Here is a 26,531-nt window from a genome sequence, read left to right as displayed (position 1 = left end):
GGGACAAGCGATTTGGCGGTGGCGGTGGCGGTGACCGGCCCGAGATCACAGGGCCCACAGGAGATCAACCACAGAGGGGTCTCGCGCTCCCTGGGTGATACCAAGTCACTTGCGGTGGGCCGAGACCTACGAGTGTCACCATAGGGCCTTTGAGACGCTGTGGCCCCACTCGGAGCCGGCTGGCCCATGGTGTGTGGATTCGCCCAGTTGCCAGGGGTGTGCGTCGAGGGGCGGGGGGCACCTGAACTTGAGCCCCTACAAGCCAACACCTGCGCCAGGTCACCCTCCCCTGGACTAAGCTGGGGAGGTGTGGGTGGGGGACCCGCAAGTTTTACCCTAAACTGTCCCCTGACTGTGGCCATCCCACTCGTCCAGTTCCTGGAGTCACCCCACTCCCGCCTCTCAGGACAGCAGCCCGCTTCCCGCCCGGCGCGGACACCGGCACCCAGGACTGTCTCCACAAAGGCGGCTGAGTGAGGGGCTGGAGGTGGCTCCTGACCCCTGAGAATGGGAGGCGATAGGGGAAGGTTCCCCCTCAAAGCCCACCTCTGTTGCACCCTCACAACCCACTAGGAAAAGGCCTCCCTGCCCGGGGCCGGGGCTAGAGGCTTGGTGGCCCGGCTCACCTCAAGTCCTGAGAAAGATGGTTGCACTCGGGATGCGCTCGGAAGCAAGCCGTCCCAGCTCTCACAGGCCTGACAGATGAGATGCTCCAAACCCACCCCCCCACCCCCCACCCTGGCGAGGGGGCGGGGAGTGGGAGGGTGGGGGTGGGAGCCGGAGGGGAGAGGGAGAACGCATGCGCAGTAGTCCTGGGGGGGGGCCTTCGTGGACACGCCCCCGCCTGGGGTGGGGGGCTGAGTGCGGGAGGGGGCATCCAGCCCCAGCTTACCGTGCGCAAAGGCAGCGGTCTTGGGGGTGCGCTGCTAGAGAGCTGCGGGACCTCCTCGTGTACCCCTGCCTCCTGCTGCACCTCTCCCTTACCTTGTCCCCATCTGGGTTGTGACCTCAAGTTTTCAGTGTGCAGAGGGTGTCAAGAGTTTTCACCTGAGCGGCCAGACTTGGGGATATGTATTGAGGGCCTCGTTGAGGCTATCGACCCTGGGCTGCCTCAAGCAGGCTTTTTCAAAGTAACTTGGGGGAGAGTGTTGTGCCCTTGTGCCCATTTCTGAAGGGAAGGAGTTGCAGGGGAGGGATTATTCTGTCAGGGCCTTAGGAATCCGATTTGAAGTGGACAGCTGTCAAAGCATTTCCCAGACTCCCTTGCAGCTATGGCAGTCACGTGACACCATTCTGACCAATCAGATGTATGCTGAGGTTGTTGGGGTGGGGCATCCAGAATGCTTTTTAAAGGGGGATGGCGGAGCTGGCGGCTCAGCCCCCTTCCCCTTCTTCTTTACTCGTGGTTATCTTGGAGTCATAAGGTGGCCACAAAGAAAAGTCTAAGAAACTTCAGCCCAGACTCTGTTCTGAGTTGCCAAAGCAATTCTCATTATATGGGAGAAATAAAACGTCCAAACTATCCTCCAATTCCTCATCCCTGGTCAATGGTAGGAACTCCTTCCCCCCAGGAAGTTACCCATGACCACCAAGTCTAAGTATGTTAAACCTAGACTCCCCACCCCCAAATCAGGACAAAAAGAGAGATGGGGAGAGAGGCCTGGTGAGGACACTTCCTGATAGTTTTCTTGCTCACTCAGCCCAGGGTGTAGCTGTGACTAGCTGTGAGGCTATTTCTGAGGCAGGCACATATTTTCCTAGGGATTCCACCATTTAATCTATAGTACAACTAGCCAAGCCACCTGCCCTATTTCCAGTTAGTTCTTTGGATACTGGATGGGCAGGGGGTTGACCAGAGACCCATGCCCTCATTGCTTCGTTACTCATCAGACCCGTTGGCCAGGGGTGTGGGGTTCTGTACCCACTCAAGGTTAAAAGGCTCTCTCCAGGTTTTGTAACAGCTTGTACTTTATTACATATGCAACTCTGCTGTATCTGCCAGTTGATCCCCCTCCCAACAAAGCATCAGCTTAGTGTTATCAGCCCCTCTTGGGACCACTGAGCTACCCTCCTTTCCTTCCAGGGCAGAGTAGATAGAGTCCCTCAAGCAGGCAGTGGGCAGACGGAGATTTACAATTGATCATCACAATCATCTTACAAGTATTTACGCTTAAATCAGCACCCTTGGGGAGTTGAAAAGAGTCTTCAGGATGGGATGGAGTGAGGCTGCCCTTCATCCAGGGCCTCAGAAGGTAGAGAAGAGGAGCACATCCTGGGATTCAGTGTGAGTGGGGCATGTCCTCCCCAAACTTGTTCTGGTGGGCGATGTTCTTCACTTCTAGGAGAGCCTGAGGAGGCAAGAGAGGGTAGGTAAGAGAGAGTGAGGACCCCTCCTCTACCTCAGCCAGGAGCTGCCCCTGCACCAGCCCTCAACCACCCTTCTGGGCTATCTCACACGCAGAAGGGTCTCCATTCTCCCCTTACCCAATCGCAGAGGGTATGTGTGTGAGGGTGTATGTGTGCGCATGCGTTAGAGGGTCTGCCCAGGACCCACCTGGTGGTGGACATAGGCCTCACAGCTGTAACACCAGGTAGACAGATCGACGTAGCTGAGGACCAGCGGGTGTCCTGACCCTTCGTGGTGTTGCAGCATATGGGCACTGACATAACGACCACAGTAGACCTGGGGTTGGGGAGAGTATCGGGCAGGGATCAGCACTCACCTTCAGTTTGCTCCTGGGCCAACCTCCACTCCATCCCCTTCCTCCTCTGCTGCCTACCTGATAGCAAGACAGACACACCCAGTTCTCCTGGAGTGTTCCACAGTCCTGACAAGGTTGGGTCACGTCCAGGCCTGATTCAGGTGTGGGACATACTGCCACCAAATGGGGACACCAGGGCAGCGGTGTCACGGCATAAAAGATGGCCTGGAATTGGTGCAACTGAGTAAGCTAGGGACTCCATCTCCCTACTACATGTTCCTGCACCACATGCGCCTACCTGGAGGTGCAAATGGGCAAGAGAAGGAAGTCACAGTCTCCTCCCTGGTCCCTGAGCTCACCTGGTCAGTGTTAGCATGGACCCCAAAGCTCTGAATCAGCATGTCCTGACCTCCAGCTGCCTCTCCCAGTAGCTTATCCTCTTCTGGGATCTGAGATTCTGGTGCCTCCTGGATGTACAGAGGAAAGAGATGCATCTCAGAGGCCAGATTCTTGCCCCTTCTTCCCCCTACCTGGGTGTGGTGGGTCTTACCTGAGCCTTGCAGTTTAGTTCCAAGGTCCTGAGATTCTCAATCAGCTCACTGGGGGATATTTGGGATGTGGCACCTTGCTCAGGTGAGGCTGTGGGAGTCTGGTTGTCAGTACATAAAGCTGGAGGGGTTTGGATCATCTCAGCTCCCCCAACAGCCTCCTCTGAGGTGGTCTGGCCTGCTGTGGCCTCCACTGTGGCTGCCTGTGAGGTGGTCTGGTCCAGCATGGCTTTCTGTGTGGGAGCCTCCAAGGACTGGTCCTGACTGAGCTCCACCATAGCAGTCTCTGACTTAGGTTGGCCTAGAGTGGACTCTTCCACAGATGATGCTGAGACAGCCTTCTCTGTGCCTGCATCCAGAATGTTCCCTTCTGGTGTGGTCATCCTCTTAGCTGACCCAGGGTTGGTGACTGACTTAGAAAGGGAGGGTTCCTCCTTGTCTTCCACCTCTGGAACCATGGGAGGGAGATCCTTGAGTGTGGGTGCTATCCCTATCCTACCTCTGATCCCTGACCTCCCCTGAGCCCCCGTTGCCCCAGTTCCCCACGCCTACTCACTCATGACCCGTAAGCTGCGCCAGTATCTGCGATGGACTTGGATGGTCTCGGTGATTGAGGCCAGGGCCCCTGATAGTGGAGGCCGCGACAAGGTCAGCAGTGGTGGTGGGTCCCCAAGGAGGGAGCGGGTACAGGCAGCCATGGATTCCGAGATGGATGTCAGGTTATAGCCACCCTTTAAGAGAAAGGGGAGGAAAAGGTATGATGGGGGGCCCTCATGGAATCTGGGAGGCAAGATGTTCTGTCTCCCAATCTCCCTTTGGGGCCCTGCACGACTGTCAGAGGGGCAGCACCCATTGTGTGAGGTGGTTGTTGAGGGTGATGTAAAGTACAACATAATAATTACCACAATAATACTGAGGCAACATTAATAACAGCGGAGATTTATTAAGTGCTTGCTGTGTGCCAGACCCTATTCTAAGCACTTTATGTGTATCGACTCACTTAATCCTTACAACCACATGTGCTCAATCTGTACCGGAACCCCCTTCTCTCACATTCTATAGGAATCCCAGTCTCTGCTCTTTCTACAGATAAAGAAACTGAGGCTTAGGGTGGCTAGATGATGCATCGGAGGCCCTAACAGCTGGTTAGAGGCAGCGCTGGGGTTGGGGGCTGGGCTATCCGATGGAAGAATTCATGTTCTTAACCATTCCCTTGCCCTGCCACAAGCATTCCTGGGCACACTGTGGGACTTTATAGCAGCCAGTTAATCTCTGTGAGTGATTGCCCTTATCTGCAAAGTAGTGAGTGATTGTCTTTATCCAAAAAGTAGTGAAAACAGCAGCATGTAAGGCTGCCAAGAGGGTTAAGCTAGTGTGTGATGACTCACAACGATGAGAAACTACTTATACATTGCTCACCATATGCCAGGCACTTTTCCACGAGTAGCCGGTCCTATCTTACAGATGAAGAAACTGAGGCATGGGGGGCAGGGGCACTGAGTAACTTACAAAAGGTCAGTGAATTTACTTTGTCTTGGGAGCTTGCTAGAGGCAGTTCATGTAGTGATAAAAAGGTTTAATGCTAGAGCCAGGCTGCTTGGGTTCAAGCCCTCGCTCTGCCATTATTAAATGTATGACCTCTGGCTGGTCACTATGCTTCTCTGTGCCTCAGTTTCCCTGATCTTGAGAGAGGAAAATGACGAGCAGACTACCTCAGCAGGCTGCTTGGTCAAATAAGTGAATTAACGATACACACAAAGTTCCAAGAAGAGTGTTTTGCATATACTGAGCACTCAAGTTTGTCCAGATACTGGTATTATTAATGCCCAGTATGTGCCAACAATTCCAGGTGGGGATACTCAAAGCAGATTTTAGGAAATTGTCCCGAGTGTCACAGCCAGCCAGCAGAAAGGGCAGGACTTCAAGTTGTCCAAACCACCCTCCCACCACAGGAAGAGGGACCGAGAGTTACCTCTAGGATTAGGATAATGCGGCCATTGGCAAGGCCCATCAGCAGGTGGGTGAGGTGGGCATAGCCCTCAGGCGACACCTGGCAGCCCCCCAGTGGGTCCCCCCATGCGGCGTCAAAGCCCGCTGAGACCAGCACCAGCTCTGGGTTAAACTGGAGCAGGGAGAGAAGAGACGCACGAGTGTGAAGGTGGAGACCTGGGTAGACAGTAGGTGAGGGCGACCCAGACACACAGACACGCAAGTCAGAAAAATGGAGACACGGGACCTGGAGACTGGGAGACACAAGCCCGGAGCCCTGAAAACAGGAAGGGAGGATGTGGAGACACAAGACAGACAGACTCAGGGTCACAGAGACACAGAAACATGGAGACAGATCAACAGAGCTACTGTGGACACACCAAACACAGACTTAGAGACACAACACAGACATGGAGACATTTCCAGAAATGGACACTTGGGGACATGAGGCAGAGTCATAAGACTGAAACATGAAACTTGGAGACTCCGATGTCAAGAGATGGTAAAATGGGACATATGTATACAACACAGGGTTTTATACACACGGTGGCAAAGAGAGATGCACGCATACTTCCATCACAGAAGGTGACAACGCAAGTGCCACACACAGAAAATGGTCACCTACCCACATACAATCACACAGTAGCATACAGACTGAACTAACATCGTAGTAATCGCACACACACAAACAGTATCTCACAGAAGGGACAGTGAGCTACAGCCATCCCTGCACAGATACAACCACACACCTGCCATTACCAAAGTCACAACAGGCACACACGTGATTGTGCCCACAGGAGGTGGCTGCTTGCACACACACACAGTCACACACGCACAGAAGGGAGTCACAGCTGCTGTGCACAGCCAGACACACGTACACATCTGAACATGCACGTCTGCAGAGGTCATGGAGCTGGTACTTCATCTGCCACACACACACACACACACACACACACACACACACACACACTGCACACAGACAAGTTGGTCACCTACAGCCACTCAGGCAGAGTCAGGCAAATATATACAGGCCACTGCCAGTCAGAGACACACGAACAGCTGTGGCAAACAGAGAGATGACTGCCACATGCATCCTCCCACATGCAGAAAGCCACACACCAGCTGTCACACGGAGAGCAACATGCAGTGACATACGGTATCACAGCCATCAAAGAAAGAAACGGTGGTGACAAAGAGCCATTTGTGCAGCCTCATGCACATACTTAAGCTCCTTCCCGCCTTGCACATTCAGTTCCACAACGATGGCTGTCTCATGGGGCCGCCATCACACACAGACAGGCACTAGTGATGCTGTATGCCTAGGACACGTATACGTATACAGCTAGGCACACGAAGACGACCCCCATGTACCCAGAAGTCCCTTACAGTTATGCACAGAGAAGGCAATCACGTGTGGCAGAAACATGCCAAGGCCATCACGATGGCCACCCGCAGGCTGTCCCACAGAATCAGTCACCCAGAAGTCAGACATGCACAGATCCGCCGTCACCCACACTGTCCTCGTCGCACACATCCTGTACTGTACCTCGTAGGCAATAGGAAGCACCAGGCGATGCCACGCGGCCAGGTAGTCAGCGTCACCCACACGGGGTCCATTCCAGGCCACGTTGACAGTGAAGCCAGTGCCTGCGGCCCGGCCTATCTGGCTGCTGGCACCCTCCTCCCCCATGGGAAAGAAGGTGCCATGGTCATACCGGTGCAGGGAAATGTACAGTACGCTGCCGGGTGGGAAGGGAGACCGTGGCTGGTTAGTGCCTCCCCACTCCCCTGCATGCCTGAGGCATGGCTCACCCACCTTCCAGACCCTCCCCTAGCCCCTCACCTGGGGTCCTCCTCAAATATGTGCTGAGTTCCATTACCATGATGGACATCCCAGTCCACTATCAGGATCCTGGGGAGGGAACGGCTCCTCAGTTAACCTGGGACACTGGCCCCCTGGGAAAGGGCAGGGGCTACACCCGTGGGGTCTGTCTGCAGGGGCATTTATTGCTGGTGGCTGAACTCTGGGTCCCTGGGGAAAGCAGTGGGTGGCAGGCTTGCGGGTCCTATCAGAGTAAGGATGAAAGCCAGAGCCTGGGTCCTGATGTCTTCACTATGGGCCCAAGCAAGTGCTTAGGGCCAGAGCCCTCCCCCACCCCACCCAGTATGGGTAAGTGTGGGGAGCTGGGATCCTGGGTTTCCTGAAGTAAGCACTGGGGACCTGGACCCCAAATTCTGTCAGGATAGCCGTCAGGGGCCAGAAATGATGGAGCAGGGGGACCCTGGACCTTGTTTTGGAACTACCTGGGTGCCACAATCTGGGGGTCCTATTTGGGTAAGCTGTGCAAGGCTAGATCCTTGCTCCTTTTCGGGAGAAGTGCCGGGCAATTGTACTCTTGGGGATGTCTGGGTAAGTCCTGGGGGGCTGCACCATAGGGCCTGCTTAGTAAGCACTGGGCTGGTGGTGGAGGGGTCCCAGGGAGCCCTCACCGCAGCGCCTGCCCACTGATGGCCTGGGCATGGCGAGCAGCCACAGCCACAGAATTAAAAAAGCAGAAACCACAAGCGGCATCCCGCTCAGCATGGTGTCCTGGGGGACGCACCACAGCGGTACCATTCAAAACCTGGGGGAGAAGCAGGAAGCAAAGATTAGACCACCTGCCCTCAAGGCTTTCTCTCCCCTTTATTCTCTTCTTCCATCCTGCCACTACCCCTGGCTGCTAGGGGCCCCCAGCCTGCAGCCCCCATCTCCCCCCCACCGCAATTGCCAGTAAGCAAGGTCTCCAGTGAGCAGGGGTCCTCCTCCCCACTGCAGACCCCTCCTCTGTGCCCTCAGGCCCAGCCTCACCTCTCAGAGCCACCTCTCTCCACCCCCCCCCCCACATCTCCAGAGCTGGCACCCCACCCCAGGGAGAAGGTACCTCTCCTGCCAGCACAGCCTCCACCAGGCGGCAGACGGCGCCAGTGGCCAGCTGCGCACAGGCGAAGGTGCTGGGGCAGATGTAGATGGAATCAAAGTTGGAACCCTCGCGGTGCAGCTCCCGGGTTTTCATCTTCTCTGTGGCCCGCAGACGACCCACGTACTCAGCACTGGAGGCACAGACAGGGCACAGGGGACAGCCAGCTGGTTCCGTCCCCTCCACGGCCCCTCCCGTGTCCCACAGCGGTTCCACCTACCAGAGAGGGAGAGCCCGTGCTCCGGCCCCCAGGAGCCTGTGTGCACTGAGGACCCACCCCCACCCCAGGCATGGGGGTCTGACCTGTGGCAGGTGAGCAGTTCGGCTTCCGTGGAGGGACGTGCGGGCAGCGCGAGGCAGCGCCCCGCAAGGCCCAGCTCCTCCAAACGCTGCATGATTCGTAAGACTCGCTGAGGCATCTCTGGGTGGTGGCTGGGGTCGGGGGACAGGAACCAGAGGCAGGGCTTAGTGCTTGAGGAGGGGGAGGGATCTCCCCAAGCACTTAGCTGGTGGCCCTCCGACTGCATACTTGTCCCACAAGTTGTGGTGACCCATCATCCGCTGGTCATAGACCAGCCCTGTGCGAGCCTGTAGCATGGGCCACGTCAGGATTGGGAGCGCTGGGGGCCGCCACAGTCCCTCTTCATCCTTCTCCTCTGCGCTATCCTCCTCCAGGATGTCCTCCTCCGGGGTCTCAACTGCAACAGGAGGCCACATTCACCCCACTCCCCCACCCTGGATCCCTGTGATACTCTGGAACTTAGTTTACCCAAATGTATAAGGGGTGAGAGGCCTGAAACGGGGGTCAGTGAGAAAGGAGGCCTGACCCTCCCCCACCAAGGGGCCCCAGGAAAGGGTCTGGAAGAGAATCTCTCCCAAGGGCTCATGCCATGCTTGACCCCCCACCCAGCCCCCTCCCTGCCTCCTACCTGATCTTACAAGGACCTCCCAGAAGGGCTCCAGGGCTTCCAGAGCGCAGCACAGTGACGCCAGGGCACTAGAGGGCAGGGGAGGAGAAAAGTGACCAAACAGCTAATGGGTAGACAGTGAGGGTCCTGCTTCTCCTCCGCCTGGGCTCACCTTGGGCAGGGGGCGCCAGGGGACTCCAGTATGGGGCAAGGGTCTCCCAGAAGGGTGTGGAGTGAGGCACTGACGCCCTCAGCCAAGGAGCGAAGGTTGTAGCCACCCTGGGAAAGAAGGGTGTGGGGGGAGGTATTAGGAAAGAATCAGGTGTTACCAGGGAAGAACAGTAATAGTAATACTAGGGCGCTGACTACGTATCCAGCAATGAGGAATCTGAAGGGTGACTTACATTTTGTACACCGAACAGTGCTATGAGGTGGTCACAATTATCATGCCCATTTTACATAAGGAAAGCAGAGGCACAAGGAGGTTCAGGGACCTAGGTGAGGTTGTCCAGCTATTAAGTAGAAATGCTGGGACAGAAACTCCTGCCTGACCTGAAAGCTTGGCTCTCACATCCTCCTGGATCCGTGGGCTGAGAGATGAAGTAATGTCACTCACCTCCAGAGACAGGATCAGTTTGCCTTCTGCCAGACCCATGAGCAAGTGGGTTAGCTGAGCGAACCCTGCTGGAGTGGTGGCCATCTCGCCCTGGGGGGGACGTGGAGGGTCAGACTGGCTCCATGCAGCCCCCTTCCACCCATGAATCATCCCAGGGAGCCTGCCTTACCTTGGGGTCCCCTTGAAGGGCATCAAATCCAGCGGCCACCAGGACCAGCTGGGGCTGGAACTGAGGGGGAAAGGGACCACATGAGGCCAGGTGCCCTCACGGCCCATCCCTCAACATCATTCTTGTCCCAACACCCCCCAGACTCCCAGGACCTCAAGGGCGACCGGCAGAAGGAGGTGCAGGAAAGCAGCAATATAGTCGGCATCTCGCATCCCCACCTGCAGACAGAGCGGCATCATGGGGACATTCTGCCCCCTGCCCCGAACTGGCTGAGAGGCAGGGGTGGGTCCAATTTGGGGGGCAAAGGGCAGGCAGACACTGACCTGGTTCCAAGGCACATTGATGGTATATCCCTGGCCATGACCAAAACCTATGGTGGACCAGTTAGAGGCCTTAAGGTGGGGCCAGAACCGACCCTGCTCATAACGGTGGATGGAGAAATAGAGGACGCTGGAGGGAGAGAAAAAAAAAGAGGTGGGGGGCAGTTGAGAGTCAATCTCCCCCCAGACACCCCCAACCCACAGCTCCACCGTTCACTCAGCCACTTGTTCATTCTCTCATTAATTTCCTCATTAACTACTTAATCTATGCATTCATTCATCCTTCCATTCAGTCGCCAACTTACCGATCCTCTGATTCACTAATTCTCCCATTTATTTATTACTCCACTCACTCATTCATTTTGATCTACCGAATGCCTCCCTTGGCAAACACTGCTGCCCTCCTCAGTGCCCACTCAGTTCTAGTTCTGAGACCCTGAGGGCTCTGGGATCTCTCCCAGCCCCCAAGGGCTCCTGCTGTGGGGGACTCAAAAATCATACCAGCCTGCCCCTACCCCTGTGACCAAGGTGGTGGCAGCAGGGCAAATCCTGTGATGTTGGAGGCCCACAGGGGACATATAGCTCTTAGCTGGCAGGATCCAACTAAGGTGGAAAAGCATCAGGCCCAACTGGGAAACTTAGCGTTTCCCCTGAAGGAAGTGTGGGGACTCAAGGGCTAGGGGCTAGAAGGCATGGGGCTTGGTTCTGTGTGTGTAGCTGAGCTCAAGTGGGGGTGCTGGCGGAGGCTTCCTGAGGCCAGTGAGGGGATCTGTTCCTTCTCTCCAATACTTTACAGGGCACCTCTACTACTTCTTGTATTTTATTTTATTTTTTAATGTTGTTATTTATTTTTGAGAGAGAGCGCATGCACATGAAAGAGCAAGTGGGGTGGAGGGGCAGGGGGGAGTGGGAGGGAGAGTCAGAGAGAGAGGATGATAGGATCCATCAGAAGCGGGCTCTGCACTGACAGCAGACAGCCCAATGTGGGCCTTGAACTCACGAACTGTGGGATCATGACCTGAGCTGAAGTTGGTCACTCAGCCGATTAAGCCACCCAGACGCCCCTACTTCTTGTATTTTATAGGTGAGAAACTGAGCACCCAGAGGAGTGAGGACTGATACACGGAACGGACACTGAAGACATGAAGGTACATGTTCTGATAGAACGCCTAGCAGGAGGCTTTGTGTGGGAGGGCTTCATTCTGACTGGGGTGATCAAAATGAATAATCTCTCCTCTATCTATCTATCCATCCATCTATCTGTTCATCCGCTCCCTGTCTTGTTCCAGAAAGAATTTAAAGCAGCAATTTTTTTTTAGGGAAATACAAGAAATAGTGGTAAGCAATAAATCTAGACCAACTTAGTCACATTTTAATAAATGTGGTGGTGAAATTTCATGCAACCGATATAGAGAGATTTTTGAAACTGAATTAAAATATCTAGGAATTAGGGAATGAAACCCATGTCAATGTTCTAGTCTTGAGTAAGTGGGAGATGACTGTTTTACTTTTAGCTCTGATAAATATCGGTTTAAATTTTTTTTTTAAGTTTATTTCGGGGCATCTGTGTGGCTCAGTCAGTTAAGTGTCAGGCTCTTGGTTTTGGCTCAGGTCATGATCTCATGGTTTGTGAATTCGAGCCCTGAACTGGGCTCTGCGCTGACAGCGTGGAGCCTGTTTCAGATTCTCTCTCCCTTTGCCCCTCCTACTCCCTCCCTCTCTCTCAAAAAAACCAAACAAAACACTTTAAAGCTTATTTATTTAGTGAGAGAGAGAGAGAGAGGGAGAGAGAGAGAAAGAGAGAAAACATGAGCAGGGGAGATCATAACCTGAGCCGAAATCAAGAGTCAGATGCTTAACTGACTGAGCCACCCAAGTACCCTCTAAACTTTTTTTTTAAGTTTATTTATTTATTTTGAGAGATAGAAAGCGAGCATGAGTGGGAAAGGGGCAGAGAGAATCCCAAGCAGGCTCCAAGCTGTCAGCACAGAGCCTGACTATGTGGGGCTGGATCTCACCAATTGTGAGATCATGACTTGAGCTGAGATCAAGAGATGGCACTTAACCAAGTGAACCACCCAGGGGCCCCTAAACCTTTTTTCTTTTAGTAAGTTAACCAGTAGAGGAAGAGAAATACACAGTAGGACAAAAAGATGGTTATCAGGGGAAAAAAGGAATAAAGAAAATATTGGAAGAAAGCCAACCCCATGAGAGCTACCAGAGCCAAAAGAAGAATGAACACCCAGGAAAACTAAGTTTATAAAGCAAATAGCAGGAGGAGGTTTTAAAATAAGTTCCACTAATTTCCAATGAAAGAATGATGGACTGATAGCACAGGTTTACCTCCTTGCTCTCCCACAATCCCAGTCAGAAGATAGTAAAGGGAATTTTAAACAGGTATCCCAGAAAGACAGAGAATGGAAGAAAGGATGTTAGACAATTAGAGACTTCAACAAATCTCTGGAAAATAGTCTTTGAGGCTCCAGGGGCCCTGGGGGGCCCTCTCTCATACTGAGCAGGCCAGGGAGGGCACCCCAGATAACCTGAGGTTTCCCTTCTGGAGAAATCAAGTACAGATCCAGGTCAATGCACACAAAATCAATTCTGAATAGCTAATTCACTGAATGACCAATTCACTAGGTTTACTTCTTTTTTTAAGTATAGTTTTTTTTATTTTGAGAGAGAGAGAATGAGTGGGGTAGGGGCAGAGAGGGAGGGAGAGAGAATTCTAGTCAGGCTTTGCACTGTCAGTGCAGAGCCCTACACGGGGCTTGAACTCATGAACCATGAGATCATGACCTGAGCCAAGTTCACGAGTTGGATGCTTAACCCACTGAGCCACTTAGGTGCCCCTCTTTATTTCTTTTAACTACTTAACTTTAGTTTACCTGTTTTTGTCATCTCTGTAATAGTATTTTAAGGCCTGATCAATTTGTCTCCATCCAGGACTCTGCTGATGGAGTTAAGAGCCTGAGGGATGGGGAACTAGGAGATTGAAGGGGATGGATAAGTGGTTTTTTTCATTTATACATTCTTATTCATGAGAAAGAATGCATTGAATATATTCACAATTTTTCATATCTGTGGATATCATCAATGATATATCCACAAAAGAACACAGTTATAGCCTCCAATGCATTTACTAAAACAAAAAGAATGATTAATGACATTAGAGAATTCTTGTTAATTTGCTTAGAAATGATACTATGGCTATGCTTTTTTAAAAATTCAAAATATATGCTCTATGTTTTAAAGATACACTCTAGAATATTTAGAGAAAAAATGATATGGTATCTGGGATTGACTTCAAAATATTACAGGAGGATGGCAGTGAGGGCAGGTACTGATGGCCAATTGAATTGATAAATGTTTTTTCTTAAGTTTATTTATTTTTTGAGAGAGCAGGGGATGGGCAGAGAGAGAGGGAGAGACATAATCCCAAGCAGGCTCCACTCTGCCAGCGTGGAGCTCGAGGTAGGGCTCAAACCCAGGAACCTTGAGATTATGACCTAAGCCGAAATCAAAAATCAGAAGCCCAGGGTGCCTGGGTGGCTCAGTCAGTTAAGCATCCAACTTCGGCTCAGGTCATGATCTCACAGTCCGTGAGTTCAAGCCCTGCATCGGGCTCTGTGCTGACAGCTCAGAACCTGGAGCCTGCTTTGGATTCTGTGTCTCCCTCTCTCTCTGCCCCTCCCCAACTTGTGCTCTGCCTCTCAAAAATGAATAAATGTTAAAAAAATTTTTTTAATATTAAAAAAAAGAATTGGAAGCCTAACCAACTGAGACACCCAGGCACCCCAAGTTGACAAATCTTGAAGCATTCGATTCAAGAAGACAGAAATGGACAAAAGAACACAGGATGAAGAAATTAATAAAGATTAAACAGAAAAAAAATAATGAAATAAAAAAATAAAACAGTGGAGATGGCCAAAAAAGCCAAAACCTGGACTTGAAAAAATAAGTACAATTGACAAGTGTTTGGCAAGGCGGAGGGTAAAACAAAGAGATGCCATCTCAAGACCAGACCTCCTTTTCTCTCTTTCAAAAATAAACTTGAAAAAAAAAGGAATTATAGGGGCACCTGGGTGGCTCAGTCAGTTAAGCATCTGACTTCAGCTCAGGTCATGATCTCACAGTTCGTGAGTTCCAGCCCTACATCCAGCTCTCTGCTGTCAGCTTGGAATCTGGAGCCTGCTTTGGATTCTGTGTCTCCAGCTCTCTTTGCCCTTCCCCACTTGTACTCTGTCTCTCTGTCTCTCTCTCTCTCAAATAAATACATATTTTAAAAAGATGAAAAGAAAAAGAACAGACCCCCATTTTTCTGGCATTTGGAAGGACCCCATCTAATACATGGCTTCCTGCCCACACTCCCTAAGGTTGAGACCTGTCAGTGGACACTTCCTGCCCTGATCCTAGGAAATACCTTTCAGGAAAGACTCCCATGCACCACAGTAGAGCAGCCCCACGACTGCCACCTTCAACAGTGCTTTATTCTTTGGTATAAATGCTCATTAAGAATTGCTAGATATTCGAGGAAAACTGAGGAAATCTTAAAGCATATCTTTCTCTTTCCTTATAAAAATTTTTAAAAGTTTTATTTTTGGAAGAGAGAGAGAAAGAGAGGGACCAAGGGAAAGAGAGAGAATCCCAAGCAGGCTCCACGCTCAGCATGGAGCCCAATGTGGGGTTTGATCCCATGGCCATGAGACACAACTCAAGCTGAAATCAAGAGTCAGATGCTTAACCAACTGAGCCACCCAGGCGCCCCTCTTTTCTTTCTTTTTTTTTTTTTAATGTTTACTTATTTTTGAGAGAGAGAGAGACAGAGACAGAGTGCAAGCAGGGTAAGGGGAGAGAGAGAGGGAGACATAGAATCTGAAGCAGGCTCTAGGCTCTGAGCTGTCAGCACAGAGCCCAATGAGGGGCTTGAACTCATAAGCGGGGAGATCATGACCTGAGCCAAAGTCAGACGTTTAACCACTGAGCCACCCAGGTGCTCCTCTTTCTTATTTCTTCTTTATTTTTTAAAGTTTATTTATTTTTGAGAGAAAGAAAGAGCATGCACAAGTGGGGGAGGGGCAGAGATAGAGAGGGAGACACAGAATCTGAAGCAGGCTGTAGGCTCTGAGCTGTCAGGACAGAGACTTACATGGGGCCTGAACTCACGAATGGTGAGATCATGACGTGAGCTGAAGTTGGATGCTTAACTGACTGAGCCACCCAGGCACCCCCTCTTTCTTTTTTTAAAAGAATCTTTAGGTTTTATTTTTTATTTAAAATAGGCTTCACATCCAGCATGCAGCCCAGTGTGGGGCTTGAACTCACAACCCTGAGATCAAGACCAGAGCTGAAATAAAAAGTCAGACACTTAACCGACTGAGCCACTCAGGTGCCCCAAAGCACTTCTAATTACTATTATATAAAAACATGCTAAGAGGGGTGCCTGGGTGGCTCAGTCGGTTAAGCATCCAACTTTGGCTCAGGTCATGATCCCATGGTTCTTGAGTTCAGGTCCGTATAAGGGAGCTTGAGCCCTGCTCTGGGTGAGCTCAAGCCCCTCTTCAGGCTCCATACTCTCGTGATCTTTCTCTCAAAAATAAATAAATAAAAATGAAATAAAATAAAACAAAATTAAAAAGCATGCTAAGGAATGAGAGGGCATAGAAAGAGAGAGGAAGAAAGTGCCTTTGGAGATTAAAAGAATGTCTAAATACCGAATTCAACAGAAGGGCTTGAAGGTAAAATTGAGGAAATCTCCCGGGACACAGAGCAAAAGGAAAAAGAACACACAAGAGAACACACACACAAAACAGACCAGACAGAATACAGTAGAAGAAAGCATCAAAGAACTAATAGAAGAAAAGGTCTAAGGATTTCAGAACAGCATGAGTCTTCAGATATAAACTGTCTACCTAGTGCTAAGCAGAATGAAGGGGCCAGGGTGAAACTTCAGAACACTGGGAATAGAGAGAAGAACCTATGATCTTTGGAGAGGGAAACAGATTACTCAAAAAGGAATAAAAATCAGACATCTGTCAGCAACATCGAATGCTGGAAAATAATAAAGCAATGTCTAGAGAACAGCCAGCCTAGATTAAGTAATGGGCCACAGGAGCTCAGAATCTATGAGGGAAAGGGGAATTTTAGGGAGTCGGTATGAAAGAAGGGAGGATAAAACAACTATTTAGCAGTGTCCCTACTGACAAGGACCTGCTCAATCACTTTCTGCAGGAAGGGTGAGCTGGTACCACCTTTCTGGAGGGAAGTCTGGCTATAGACCCTAGACTTTTAAAGCACACCGACCCTCTGACCCAGCAATCCATTATTGGAAATTTTACACTCAGAGAAGTGTAAAATTATGTATTTTTAAATTACATATTATAAAAATTACATATATATGTGTATGCATAAGTGCATACACACACATATACATGTGTGTGTGTGTGTGTGTGTGTGTGTATATATATATAGTTACATATTTTGCCGTAGAACTGTTAGTAGCAAAAAATGGAAAGCACCATAAATGTCCCAGGGATAAATGACCAGAGGTACAGCCATAAAATGGAATACTCAACAGCCCTTATAAAGACAGAGGTGTTTTTAAGAGGCACTAACCTGGAGAGGTGTGCATGACATGTGGCTAAATGCAAAAAGCAAGCTGCCACAGAACACACAGAGGATTGTCCCATTAGGCAGTGTGTTAATGATAATAATGAATATTCATACATCTAAAGGAAAAATTCTGTTTTAAGAATATAACCTAAACTATCAACAGTTATTTTGGAGGTTATAGGAATTATAGGAGACTCACTGCTTTAGACATTTCTAGATTATTAACTTTTTAAAAGTTTATTTATTTATTTTGAGAAAGAAAGAGCATGAGTGGGGAAGGCACAGAGTGAGAGGGAGAGAGAGAATCCCAAGCAGGCTCCGTGCTGCCAGCATGGAGCCCAACACAGGACTCTAATTCAGGAACTAAGAGATCATTACCTGAGCCGAAACCAAGAGTTGGATGCTCAACTGACTGAGCCACCCAGGCACCCTTGTATTATTTAGTTTTTTAAATAATTTTTCAAAAATGTTTTATTTATTTTTGAGAGAGAGATAGAGAGAGAGAGACAGCATGAGCAGGGAAGGGGAGAGAGAGAGGGAGACACAGAATCCAAAGTGGGCTCCAGGCTCTGAGCTGTCAGCACAGAGCCCGACATGGGGCTGGAATTCATGACCCGCGAGATCATGACCTGAGCTGAAGTCAGACACTTAACCAACTGAGCCACCCAGGTACCCCTATTTAAGTTTTTTATACAAGCACGTTGCAGTAGTCATAATCAGAAAGATAAAGTACTAATTTGAAGTTTACTCCAGCTCCAAGGTAAACTGGTGAACAAGATCTCCCAACATCTGTTGACTCAAATCTCATCTCTTCCACTCCTTCTCTGTGTGACCTTGTAACCTGTAAGCCTCAGTTCCCCCAGCTGTAAAATGGGGGACCCAACAGATCCTGCCTCAGACTGACCTTAAGAGAGAAAGCAGACACGCAGAGAGCAGCACAGAACCTGGTTCCAAGTTGGGCCCAATGAGTATGAATGCCTTCCCTTCCTGGGCCCCTTCTGGCTGGGCCCGTAAAGGTGGGGGGTGGCTGGGAGTCTAGCATCTAGGGTGTCACTTGTGGCATACCTGGGGTCCTGGTCAAAGGTGAACTGGGTTCCTTGACCGTGGTGAACATCCCAATCCACGATCAGAACCCTGTGAGGAGGACAGAGGAGGATACTATGTAAAAGAATCAAGATGTATCTGGGGAGGTGCCCAGACCAGAATACTCTACCCCATGCCACCCACATCATACTCTCCCTGCTACTTGCTGCTGACCTCTGAATGTCATGCTTCTGTTGAGCGTAGCGGGCAGCCACGGCCACGTGGTTGAACATGCAATACCCATCCATAAGACTGTGCTGGGCGTGGTGTCCAGGAGGCCTGGGGAGGACAGGGAAGGCCACAGATTGGGGGTAGGGGGCCCTCCTCTGCAGAGATGGACTCTTCCCCCCTCCCCAATTCTGGACCACCAACTCCCCCAGTGTCGATGCCTGCAAATCTGCCAGGAACTGAGTAATTGGGGCCTCCAGACTCTCACCCCAACTCTACTGCTCTCTCCCTAAAGGATATTTGACAACATTCATTAAAATTATCAGTGCATAGTGCTCACTTCAGCAGCACATATACTAAAAGTGGACCAGTACAGAGAAAATTAGCACGGTCCTTGCACAAGGATGACACACAAATCTGTGAAGTGTTTCTTCACTATATTGTACACCTGAAACTAATATAATGCTCTATGTTAACTACACTGGAATCAAAGCTTCAAAATATAAATAAATAAATAAATAAATAAATAAATAAAGTAAAAATTGTCAATACAGACACCCTCACACCCATTCTGCTCTTGGGGATGTAGCCCACAGTTCATATAACAAAAAATGTGAAATAACATATTTGCCATGACGTGTTTTGGAAACAGCAAATGATTGGGGAGAACCAAAGTGCCTATCGCTAGGGGGCTGGTTAACTTCCTGTGCATTTGCAGTGGCATTCTATGCAGGTCTAAGCTATCTACTGTTAGAGGAAAGCTTTCCAAAGTGTAGAAGTGAAAAATGCACAGTATGGAAGGAAGCGTGTTTATGGAAGGGGGCATGTTGAGTGCAACTCCATTTGTGGCTAAAAAAGGGGAGGGAGGGGAAAGGCTGTATCTTCTGCATTTCATCAATTCTGGGATGCCAACGATGCTAAGATGTGCAATGATTTCACATGCCAATGATAAAACAAGATGCTGCTAAATGATGAACCGGGATTTCAAGATGATAAAATCTAGATCTTAGCATCAATGGAATATGGCATTTACTCCATGAACAGGCACAGAATGTTTCTGGGAGGACACATGAGTCACTGGTTACAATGACTACCTCCAGGAGAGGCAGCAGGTTGTGTGGGAGGATGGGGGTTGGGGACTTTTTGTACCCACTTTTGTACCTTTTGACTCTTGAACCATGTGAATATACTACCCATACCAATACATTTTACATTTGAGGGAAAGAATTTATTTCAAATATACAAAGCCAAATGCTGGTGGGTCCTACCTGATGATGGCCATGCCATTCCGTATTTCCTTCCCCAGGACAGCATCCACCAGCCTGAGGACAGAGCCTGAGGCCAGGCAGGCACAGGTATAGGAGTTCTGAAGAGACAATGAGAGCCATAGAGAGAGTAAGGGGGAGTGCAGTCCTGTCCACTCAGCTGCTCCTCCCCCGTCCTCACAGCTCTCATCCATACCGGATGTAGATAAACTGAGTCATACGTGTCTGCTAGGATGCGGAGCTCTCTCTCATTCATGTACTGGGTCGTCTCCATCAGATCAATGTATTCTAGGCTGGCGACAGAGGCAGAATGAGATTCAAGCGCCTGCCTCCCTCCTGGGCCTGAGTCAGGGCCCTGTCCCTTCCCCATATGAGCCCTGGTCAAGTCAGGCCCCCTCAAATGTCAATGAAAGGGAATAGCTGGGATATAGGACACATCCCCTGCTTCTTCCCTAGCCTGCTTAATTTCTAGTAATAGCCCTTGCCCTCCGCTCTAGCCACAATAAATCCTACTCCTAGGCCACTGGCCATACTGTTCCAGCTGTCTATACCTCCCTTCCCTCAGCTTCCCTCTTCATCTGACTCACTCTTTTTTCTCAGCTCAGATATATCCCCTCTGCCAAGCTAGCTTTCCTTGAATCACATCACACGAGAGCCCTTACTCTGGGTTCCTACAGCTCCATGGGGGAAACCCCTGATCACCCTGTCCACACATCCAGCATATGTTTACACACTAGACTATAATAACAACAACAGCCTATCATGGGCTGATGACCTAGCAGGCCCTCTGGAAGAGCTTCCATTTACTAGTTCCTATGTGATCGGCAATGACTGTGAGATTAGGAGAGGCTCAGCCACTTGCCCAAGGCCACAGGGCCCATGACATTCCTTCCCAAAGAATCCAGCATGCCCTGGCAGCCTCCTCCCCAGCCCTACAAAGTTCCGAAGCCTTCACCTGTGAACCAACATCAGTTCGTCCTTTTCAGCAAATCGAGCCTAGGGAGACATAAGAAATAAAGCGCTAAGGCACTGGCCACACCCAGGCTCTGCCAGCTTTCGCCCACCACCCAGTGTGTCAGCTGGGGGGACTCACCTGAAAGGACACACAGCGGTCCAGGAGGCCCTCCTGGATCAGCTGTTCCTTGATGGCATGGAGCCGTTCAGGGCCTTCAGGGAAGCTGGGTTGACAAGAGACACAGTCATAAACACACACACACACACACACACACACACACACACACAGGGACACTGGTGAGCACCACATCTGCTCCTGTACATCTTCCTCATCTATCCTTCCACAGCTACTTATGCCAGAATCTTCAGAGTCATCCCTGGCATTTGTTGGCTCTGCTCTTGTAATATATCCAGAACCTGCCCTTCTCCTTGTCGCCCCCACTGCTGCCACCAGAACCTCCCACCTGTGCTGCTACATTCAGCTCCTCACCGGCCTCTCTGCTTCTGCGCTTGCTCCCCCAGAAGCCCTTCCTCCACACAGCAGCCAGACATTGATTAAAACCCAAATCAGGTCACGTCTCTCCTGTACTTAAAACTTTCTCATGATTCCCCTCTCATTCAGAGTCAAAGCCGAAGTCCTCTCCATGCCCCAGAAGGCTGTGAAACACTTGCCCCATAGCCTCTCAGATGCTAGGCTCTCCCCCCACTCTGCTTCTCCTGCACTGGTCTCCTCCCTGTTCCTCACCCAAACCAAAGTACTTTTCAGCTATCTTCTTTCCCTGTGTTTTTAAAAACACTCTCCTCCCAGGAGAGTGGCTGGGTGGCTCAGTTGGTTAAGCACCCAACTCTTGATTTCGGCTCAGGGCAAGATCTTGCAGTTCATGAGTTCGAGACCCACATCGGGCTCTGTGCTGACAGTTCAGAGACTGCTTGGGATTCTCTCTCTCTCCCTCCCTCTCTGTCCTCCCTTGCTCTCTCTCTCTCTCTCTCAAAAAATGAATAAACTAAAAACCAAACCACTCTTCTCCCAGATGTCTCCATGGTTCACTCCCTCACCTCCTTCAGACCCCTGCTCAAAGATCAGCGAGGCCTTCCCTGACCATCTTATTTAAAACTGATTCCCCTTGGGGCACCTGGTGGCTCAGTCGGTTGAGCGTCCAACTTTGGCTAGTGTCACGATCTCATGGTTTGTGGGTTCAAGCCCCGTGTCGGAGCCTGGGGCCTGATTCAGTTTGTGTCTCCCTCTCTCTCTGCCCTCCCTGCTCACTCTCTCTCTCAAAAATAAATAAACTTGGGGCGCCTGGGTGGCGCAGTCGGTTAAGCGTCCGACTTCAGCCAGGTCACGATCTCGCGGTCCGTGAGTTCGAGCCCCGCGTCAGGCTCTGGGCTGATGGCTCGGAGCCTGGAGCCTGTTTCCGATTCTGTGTCTCCCTCTCTCTCTGCCCCTCCCCCGTTCATGCTTTGTCTCTCTCTGTCCCAAAAATAAAAAAAAAACGTTGAAAAAAAAAAAAAATAAATAAACTTAAAAAAAATGGATTCCCCTCAACCACATTTTCTGCCACTCTCCTTCTTGCATCAGTGTTTCTATGCAGCACCTCTTTCTAACACACTCGACATTTGCCTTTTGTTTACTGTCTTCTCCCTCCAAAATGCAATCCCCATGAAGGCAGGGGTTCTGTTTGTTTTGTCTACTGTGGTGTCCCTAGCTCTTCAGAAGACGGTAGGTATGTATTCAATAGTGAAGTCTTTTGCCATCATGAGTCTTCTGTTGGGACAGAGGAGACCAATACTAACCTGCTAAATACATTAAGTATGATAGTGAATGAACGATGACACAAGCTGGGAATATCCCAAAGATCAGGTGGGTGGCCAGGCAAAGCCCTCCGTGAGGAAGTCTCTTTGAGAGGTGAATGTTAACAGGGAGAGGAGAAGGTGGAAACGAATCTCTGGAAAAGGGACCAGCCAGGGTAAAGACCCAAGCTGAGAAGGCCTGGCATGTTGGAAGCACAGCAAGGGGACCAGTGTGGGTGAAATGAAGAGAAGCGAGTGAGGGGGAGGATTGGCTAATGAGGTCACCGAAGTGGTGTGGAGCCAGATCATGTGGAACCTTAGAGGCCAGAATGAAGAATGTGGACTTTACCTTGAGGGCAACGGCAAAATCCTGAAGGATTTTAAGAAAGAGAACATCACTGAAACTAACATAACATCGTATGTCAAACGTACTTCAATTTAAAAATGTAATTGAAAAAAAAAAAAGAAAGAGGGGGCGCCTAGGTGGCTCAGTTGGCTCAGGTCATGATCTCATGGTTCATGAGTTTGAGCCCTGCATCGGGCTCTCTGTTGTCAGCACGGAGCCTGCTTTGGGTCCTCTGCCCCCCTCTTTCTTTCTGCCTCCCACCCTCCCGCTAAAAATAAATAAAAACACTTTTAAAAATTAAAAAAAAAGAATGATAACATATATATTTTTTGGCTTCGTTGTGAAGAACAGACAGCAGGGCTGAGGGCTGAGGATGGAAGCGGGGGGCCAGTGAGGAGGCCTCCGAAAGTCTAGGGGAGTGATGGTGAGGATGGCAGTGGAGGCAGTGAGGAGAGGTCAGATACTGAATACACTTCCAACACAGAGCCAAAAGAATTTGCTGATGGATTGACATGTGTGTGCAAATGGGAGGTATAATTCTTCCAGTTCAGCATGAGTGTCCTTTCTTCAACGAAGCCTTCTGTGAACCCTGGATGCTAGTCTAGGGACCTCTATTAAACACTCTTGAATACCCTGGTCTTAGGTCATCCTTCATTAAACACCTCACACCACTGTTGGCTTTAATGATTGGCTCTCCTACTCAGCTATAAGCTCCATTAGAAGGGACCCTGTATGTCTTGTCTGATGTCGGTGTTACCAACTCCCAGAACACAGTGAATACTCGGTAAGTGTTGGCTAAATGGAATCTTTTCAAGCCTACGCCTCACCTCTCTAAATCATGGGCTTCCAGTCTCTAGGCTAGCATAAGAATGGATTCATTCTTGCTAATGGGCTCTAAGTGTGTCTATTTGTGTGTTTGTGTCCCTCCAGGGGACAGCCTGGAGGAGCCAGCCTCACCTGTCATCCCAGAGGCAGTGGAATTCATTTAGCTGCTCATCGAACACCAAACCAGTGCCAGACAGTGTCTTGGCCTCAAGGTTCAGATCCTGCAGGGAAAAAAATGGGAGACACCAATCCATTCAGGGCCTGAGTCAGAAGGAACACACTATACTGTCCAGGAGGGTGAATCACAGGGTTTTGATTGTCACAAGAGGTGAAATCCATTGAGGCCAGGCCACTCTCACCAGCCTTCGCAGGTCCATGATTAGGTCTTGCTCTGCTGCTTGGCTGAGCTTCTTCATTCTGCCTTTCTTCTTTACCTCTGCTAGACTAGGGCTGGAGGAGAGTATGGCACCCTTCTTAACACCTCGCTTCTGCCAAACAGAGAGAAGGGTCAGATTCCAGTGCACGGCCCACTGCTCCTCCCCCCGGATCGGGCAGGTCTGGGGCCTCACCGAGGTGACGCTGGAGTCGTGGGGGGGCGAATGGGGGTTATGCCTACTCCTTCGCTGCCTGGTTGAGGTGGAATCCTGGCCCGTGGAGGTCATGGTCGGGGAGACTTCACCCCTGACGCGGTTCTGGGCGGTGGGATGGAGGTGACCGTGAACCAGCTGGAGTGCCCGGAGGACCCCACACCCCAGCCCCTTCCCAGGCCCCGCCCCCTATACAGTCTCCATCCCTTCTGCTATCCTATTCCCCACTGCCTTCTAAGCTCCGCCCCTTTCAAGGCCCTCTCCTTCCACTGGGTTGTCAATTCCACCTGGTCCCGCCCATCCTACCAGGCTCCACCCCTTTAACACTATTCTTTCCCCTCGAAAAGTATTGCCCCTTCGCTGAGCAATAAACAGCTAGGCTCAGTGCGTCTTAGGGCCGGCCCTTTTCAGCTAATCACCACCCCTTCCGCTCCCCCAAGCCCCATTCCCAGACTCTCATTCCTCCAAGCCTCGCCCAGACCCCACCCCTTCACAAATCTGCCCCTTCCAGCTAATCTCCGAGGATAATCACCCACCCTTTCACTCAGCCAGACTCAGACCCAGCTCCGGCCCGGACTCCACCCTTAACGATCCACTTAACTCCACCCCTTATCGGGCCGGACCCACACCTTCCACTTGGCCAGATCCCGCCCCTAACGTTTCCACAAGCCCCACTCCTCAGGGGACTGCCCCTTTCCAAGATCCCGCCCCCTGCTCAAATCCTACCCCTAAAGCTCCATCAAACCCCTTCAGCCAGTTTCGGGCCGCCTACCGTCAGTCCCCTCCCCCTTTCCGCCCCCTGCTGTCGACGCCGACCAATCGCTTCAGCTCCACTCACTGGGCGCGGCCCTTTTCTCAAACTCCGCCCATGGCTCACGCTGCGAAATGTCTGGCGACCCGCCGGGCGGCGAGTGCTTGAGGCCCGCTTTTCCATTGGGCCGGTTTCTCTACTACCCGCCCAATCCCGCCCACACTGCGTCCCGGAAAGCAGGGCTGCGCCTCTCCTGCAGGCCACGCCTCCCGCGAGCTCACAAATGCCGTCAGCGCGTCAAAGCGCCGACGCTAGCCGTGCGACTCCTGCGTAAGCCTGCGCCGGCGGTTCGAGGCGGTGCTCAGGCTCAAGCTCGCCCCTCCCCCAGCCACTGCCGCCGTCGTCCTGGTTGCCGTAGGTGCTGTGCCTCCGTCCTTGTCCAGTCACCTTAGGAGTCCTCCGGACCCGAGCCTACTGTGCCGTACGATGACTCGAGAGCAAGCAAGCAAACAAGCGAGAGAATTAGGAAGGGGCGTCCCGTCTTCTCCCGGCGGCTTCCCGCGCGGCGCGCTGTGATGACGTAGCGCAGGCGGACTGGCGGCTGGGTCCCGAGCGCGGTTGAAACTGGACGAGGGCTGGTGGCGGCCAAAATGGGTGTGGTGATGATGTTAAATATTGTGAGGGTTTTCTGAGTTAATATTAACCAAGGCGGTCCACAGGAAACACTCAATAAATGTTAGCTATGGATATTCTGCCACGAAAATGGGGGGGGGTAGGATGGAAGGATTCTTAGTGGGGGGCAAATAATTGTGATGATAGCATGTAATATGTGACAGGCATTATCGTAAGTCACAATTTTGTGAAGTAGTTCCTATTATTTTTAAATTTTATTTTTTTGAGACAGAGACAGAGCATGAGCAGGGGAGGGGCAGAGAGAGAGGGAGACACAGAATCCGAAGCAGGCTCCAGGCTCTGAGCTGTCAGCACAGAGCCCAACGCGGGGCTCGAACTCACGGACTGTGAGATCATGACCTGAGCTGAAGTCGGACGCTTCACTGAGCCACCCAGGCGCCCCGAGGTAGTTCCTATTATTAATGTTGCTTCGCAGATAAGGAAACTGAGGTTACATGACTTAGCCATGTGACCTTGGGCAAGTTGCTGAACATCTCTGTGCTTCAGTTTCCTCATCTGGCAAATTATGATAATAGTGCCCGGGGCTGGAATGGACTCAAGGAGGGGAGTTGTTCTTGCACAGCAGTTCTTTCTCCAGCTCCCTCCACTGGGCAACCTCTGCCCCCAAATTCTAATATAAAATGTGTGCCTGGGAAGTAGGGGGAGTTTCACCCGTGTGCCCCTCCAGCTCCCTCACATGCCTTGTCTAGATGTGTAAATATCAGCCCCGCAGGAGGCCCGTTTGCCCTCCTAATCTCCCTCTCTCATTCTTCACCATTTCCTACCGGGCTGTAGGCTGGGGCTGAAGAGATAAGCCGTCTGGGGTTCAGCATCGCTGACTAACAAACAGATTGACAGCCCCATCGCCCAGTAGCCTGGCCCTATGACCATTTTGAAAACCCCAGTTCCACCCTTCTCCTTCCTTCCACTCTTTTCCTACCAGAACATGGGTTTTTTTTTTGTCCCAGTGGAAGAGGATCAAGTCCTAAGACCTTTAAACCCCCACATACACCAAAGAAAACATTTGATACACTGGGAACATTCTGGGGTTTTGATGCCTGCAGACTAATAGAGTAGGGAACCCTGTAAGACCCATGGCCCATTTTTCTGTATAGTCAGAAGACACGTTCCTGAAGAGCAGAGGTCAGTAAACTTTCTCTGTAAAGGGCCAGATAGATAGTAAATATTCTAGGCTTTGCAGGCCTTATAATGGCCTCTTTGGGATATTCTTTCTTTCCATTTAAAAATGTAGAGATTGGCTGAAGTCT

General features: G+C 50.8%; 1 protein-coding gene and 1 non-coding gene across 6 annotated transcripts; one reads left to right on the top strand and one right to left on the bottom strand.

Annotated features, from left to right (window-relative positions):
* Positions 1-1,950: 1,950 nt before the first annotated feature.
* HDAC6 (histone deacetylase 6) lies at positions 1,951-25,187 on the bottom strand. 5 transcript variants are annotated; one of them, XM_030305407.2, is made up of 29 exons: positions 25,039-25,187; positions 23,823-23,945; positions 23,613-23,741; positions 23,386-23,474; positions 20,431-20,515; positions 20,293-20,333; positions 19,534-19,630; positions 19,341-19,438; positions 18,079-18,183; positions 17,887-17,955; positions 10,213-10,339; positions 10,042-10,107; positions 9,890-9,949; positions 9,721-9,810; positions 9,277-9,383; positions 9,126-9,193; positions 8,726-8,894; positions 8,500-8,628; positions 8,161-8,329; positions 7,730-7,863; positions 7,083-7,151; positions 6,786-6,978; positions 5,223-5,372; positions 3,807-3,981; positions 3,253-3,698; positions 3,062-3,169; positions 2,781-2,927; positions 2,555-2,683; positions 1,951-2,348 (listed from the first exon to the last, which is right to left on the bottom strand). In XM_030305407.2, exons 2-29 carry the CDS (start codon positions 23,913-23,915, stop codon positions 2,280-2,282), a joined length of 3,411 nt encoding a protein of 1,136 aa, XP_030161267.1. In that variant the 5' UTR covers positions 23,916-23,945; positions 25,039-25,187; the 3' UTR covers positions 1,951-2,279. The 5 variants fall into 5 exon arrangements, with proteins under 5 accessions (XP_030161267.1, XP_030161266.1, XP_030161265.1 ...); XM_030305406.1 differs by lacking the exon at positions 25,039-25,187 and adding an exon at positions 24,567-24,602; XM_030305405.1 differs by lacking the exon at positions 25,039-25,187 and adding an exon at positions 24,377-24,530.
* LOC115507926 lies at positions 18,405-18,511 on the top strand. Its single transcript, XR_003966847.1, has one exon. It is a non-coding gene; the product is annotated as a U6 spliceosomal RNA (small nuclear RNA).
* Positions 25,188-26,531: the final 1,344 nt, after the last annotated feature.

The sequence above is a fragment of the Lynx canadensis genome, chromosome X (assembly GCF_007474595.2).
Source record: "Lynx canadensis isolate LIC74 chromosome X, mLynCan4.pri.v2, whole genome shotgun sequence".
NCBI lineage: Eukaryota > Metazoa > Chordata > Mammalia > Carnivora > Felidae > Lynx > Lynx canadensis.
Note: the sequence above shows the minus strand (reverse complement) of the source record. Positions and strands in the feature narration are given on the sequence as shown.

What these genes read in the sequence shown, in the direction of transcription:
- HDAC6 (XM_030305407.2), bottom strand. Translation starts at nt 23,915, where the DNA reads ATGACCTCCACGGGCCAGGATTCCACCTCAACCAGGCAGCGAAGGAGT. An exon ending in TCAATGTGCCTTGGAACCAG is followed by an intron (nt 10,108 to 10,212) that starts GTCAGTGTCTGC and finishes CTCTGTCTGCAG; the next exon opens with GTGGGGATGCGAGATGCCGA. An exon ending in TCCATGCTAACACTGACCAG is followed by an intron (nt 2,928 to 3,061) that starts GTGAGCTCAGGG and finishes CACCAATTCCAG; the next exon opens with GCCATCTTTTATGCCGTGAC.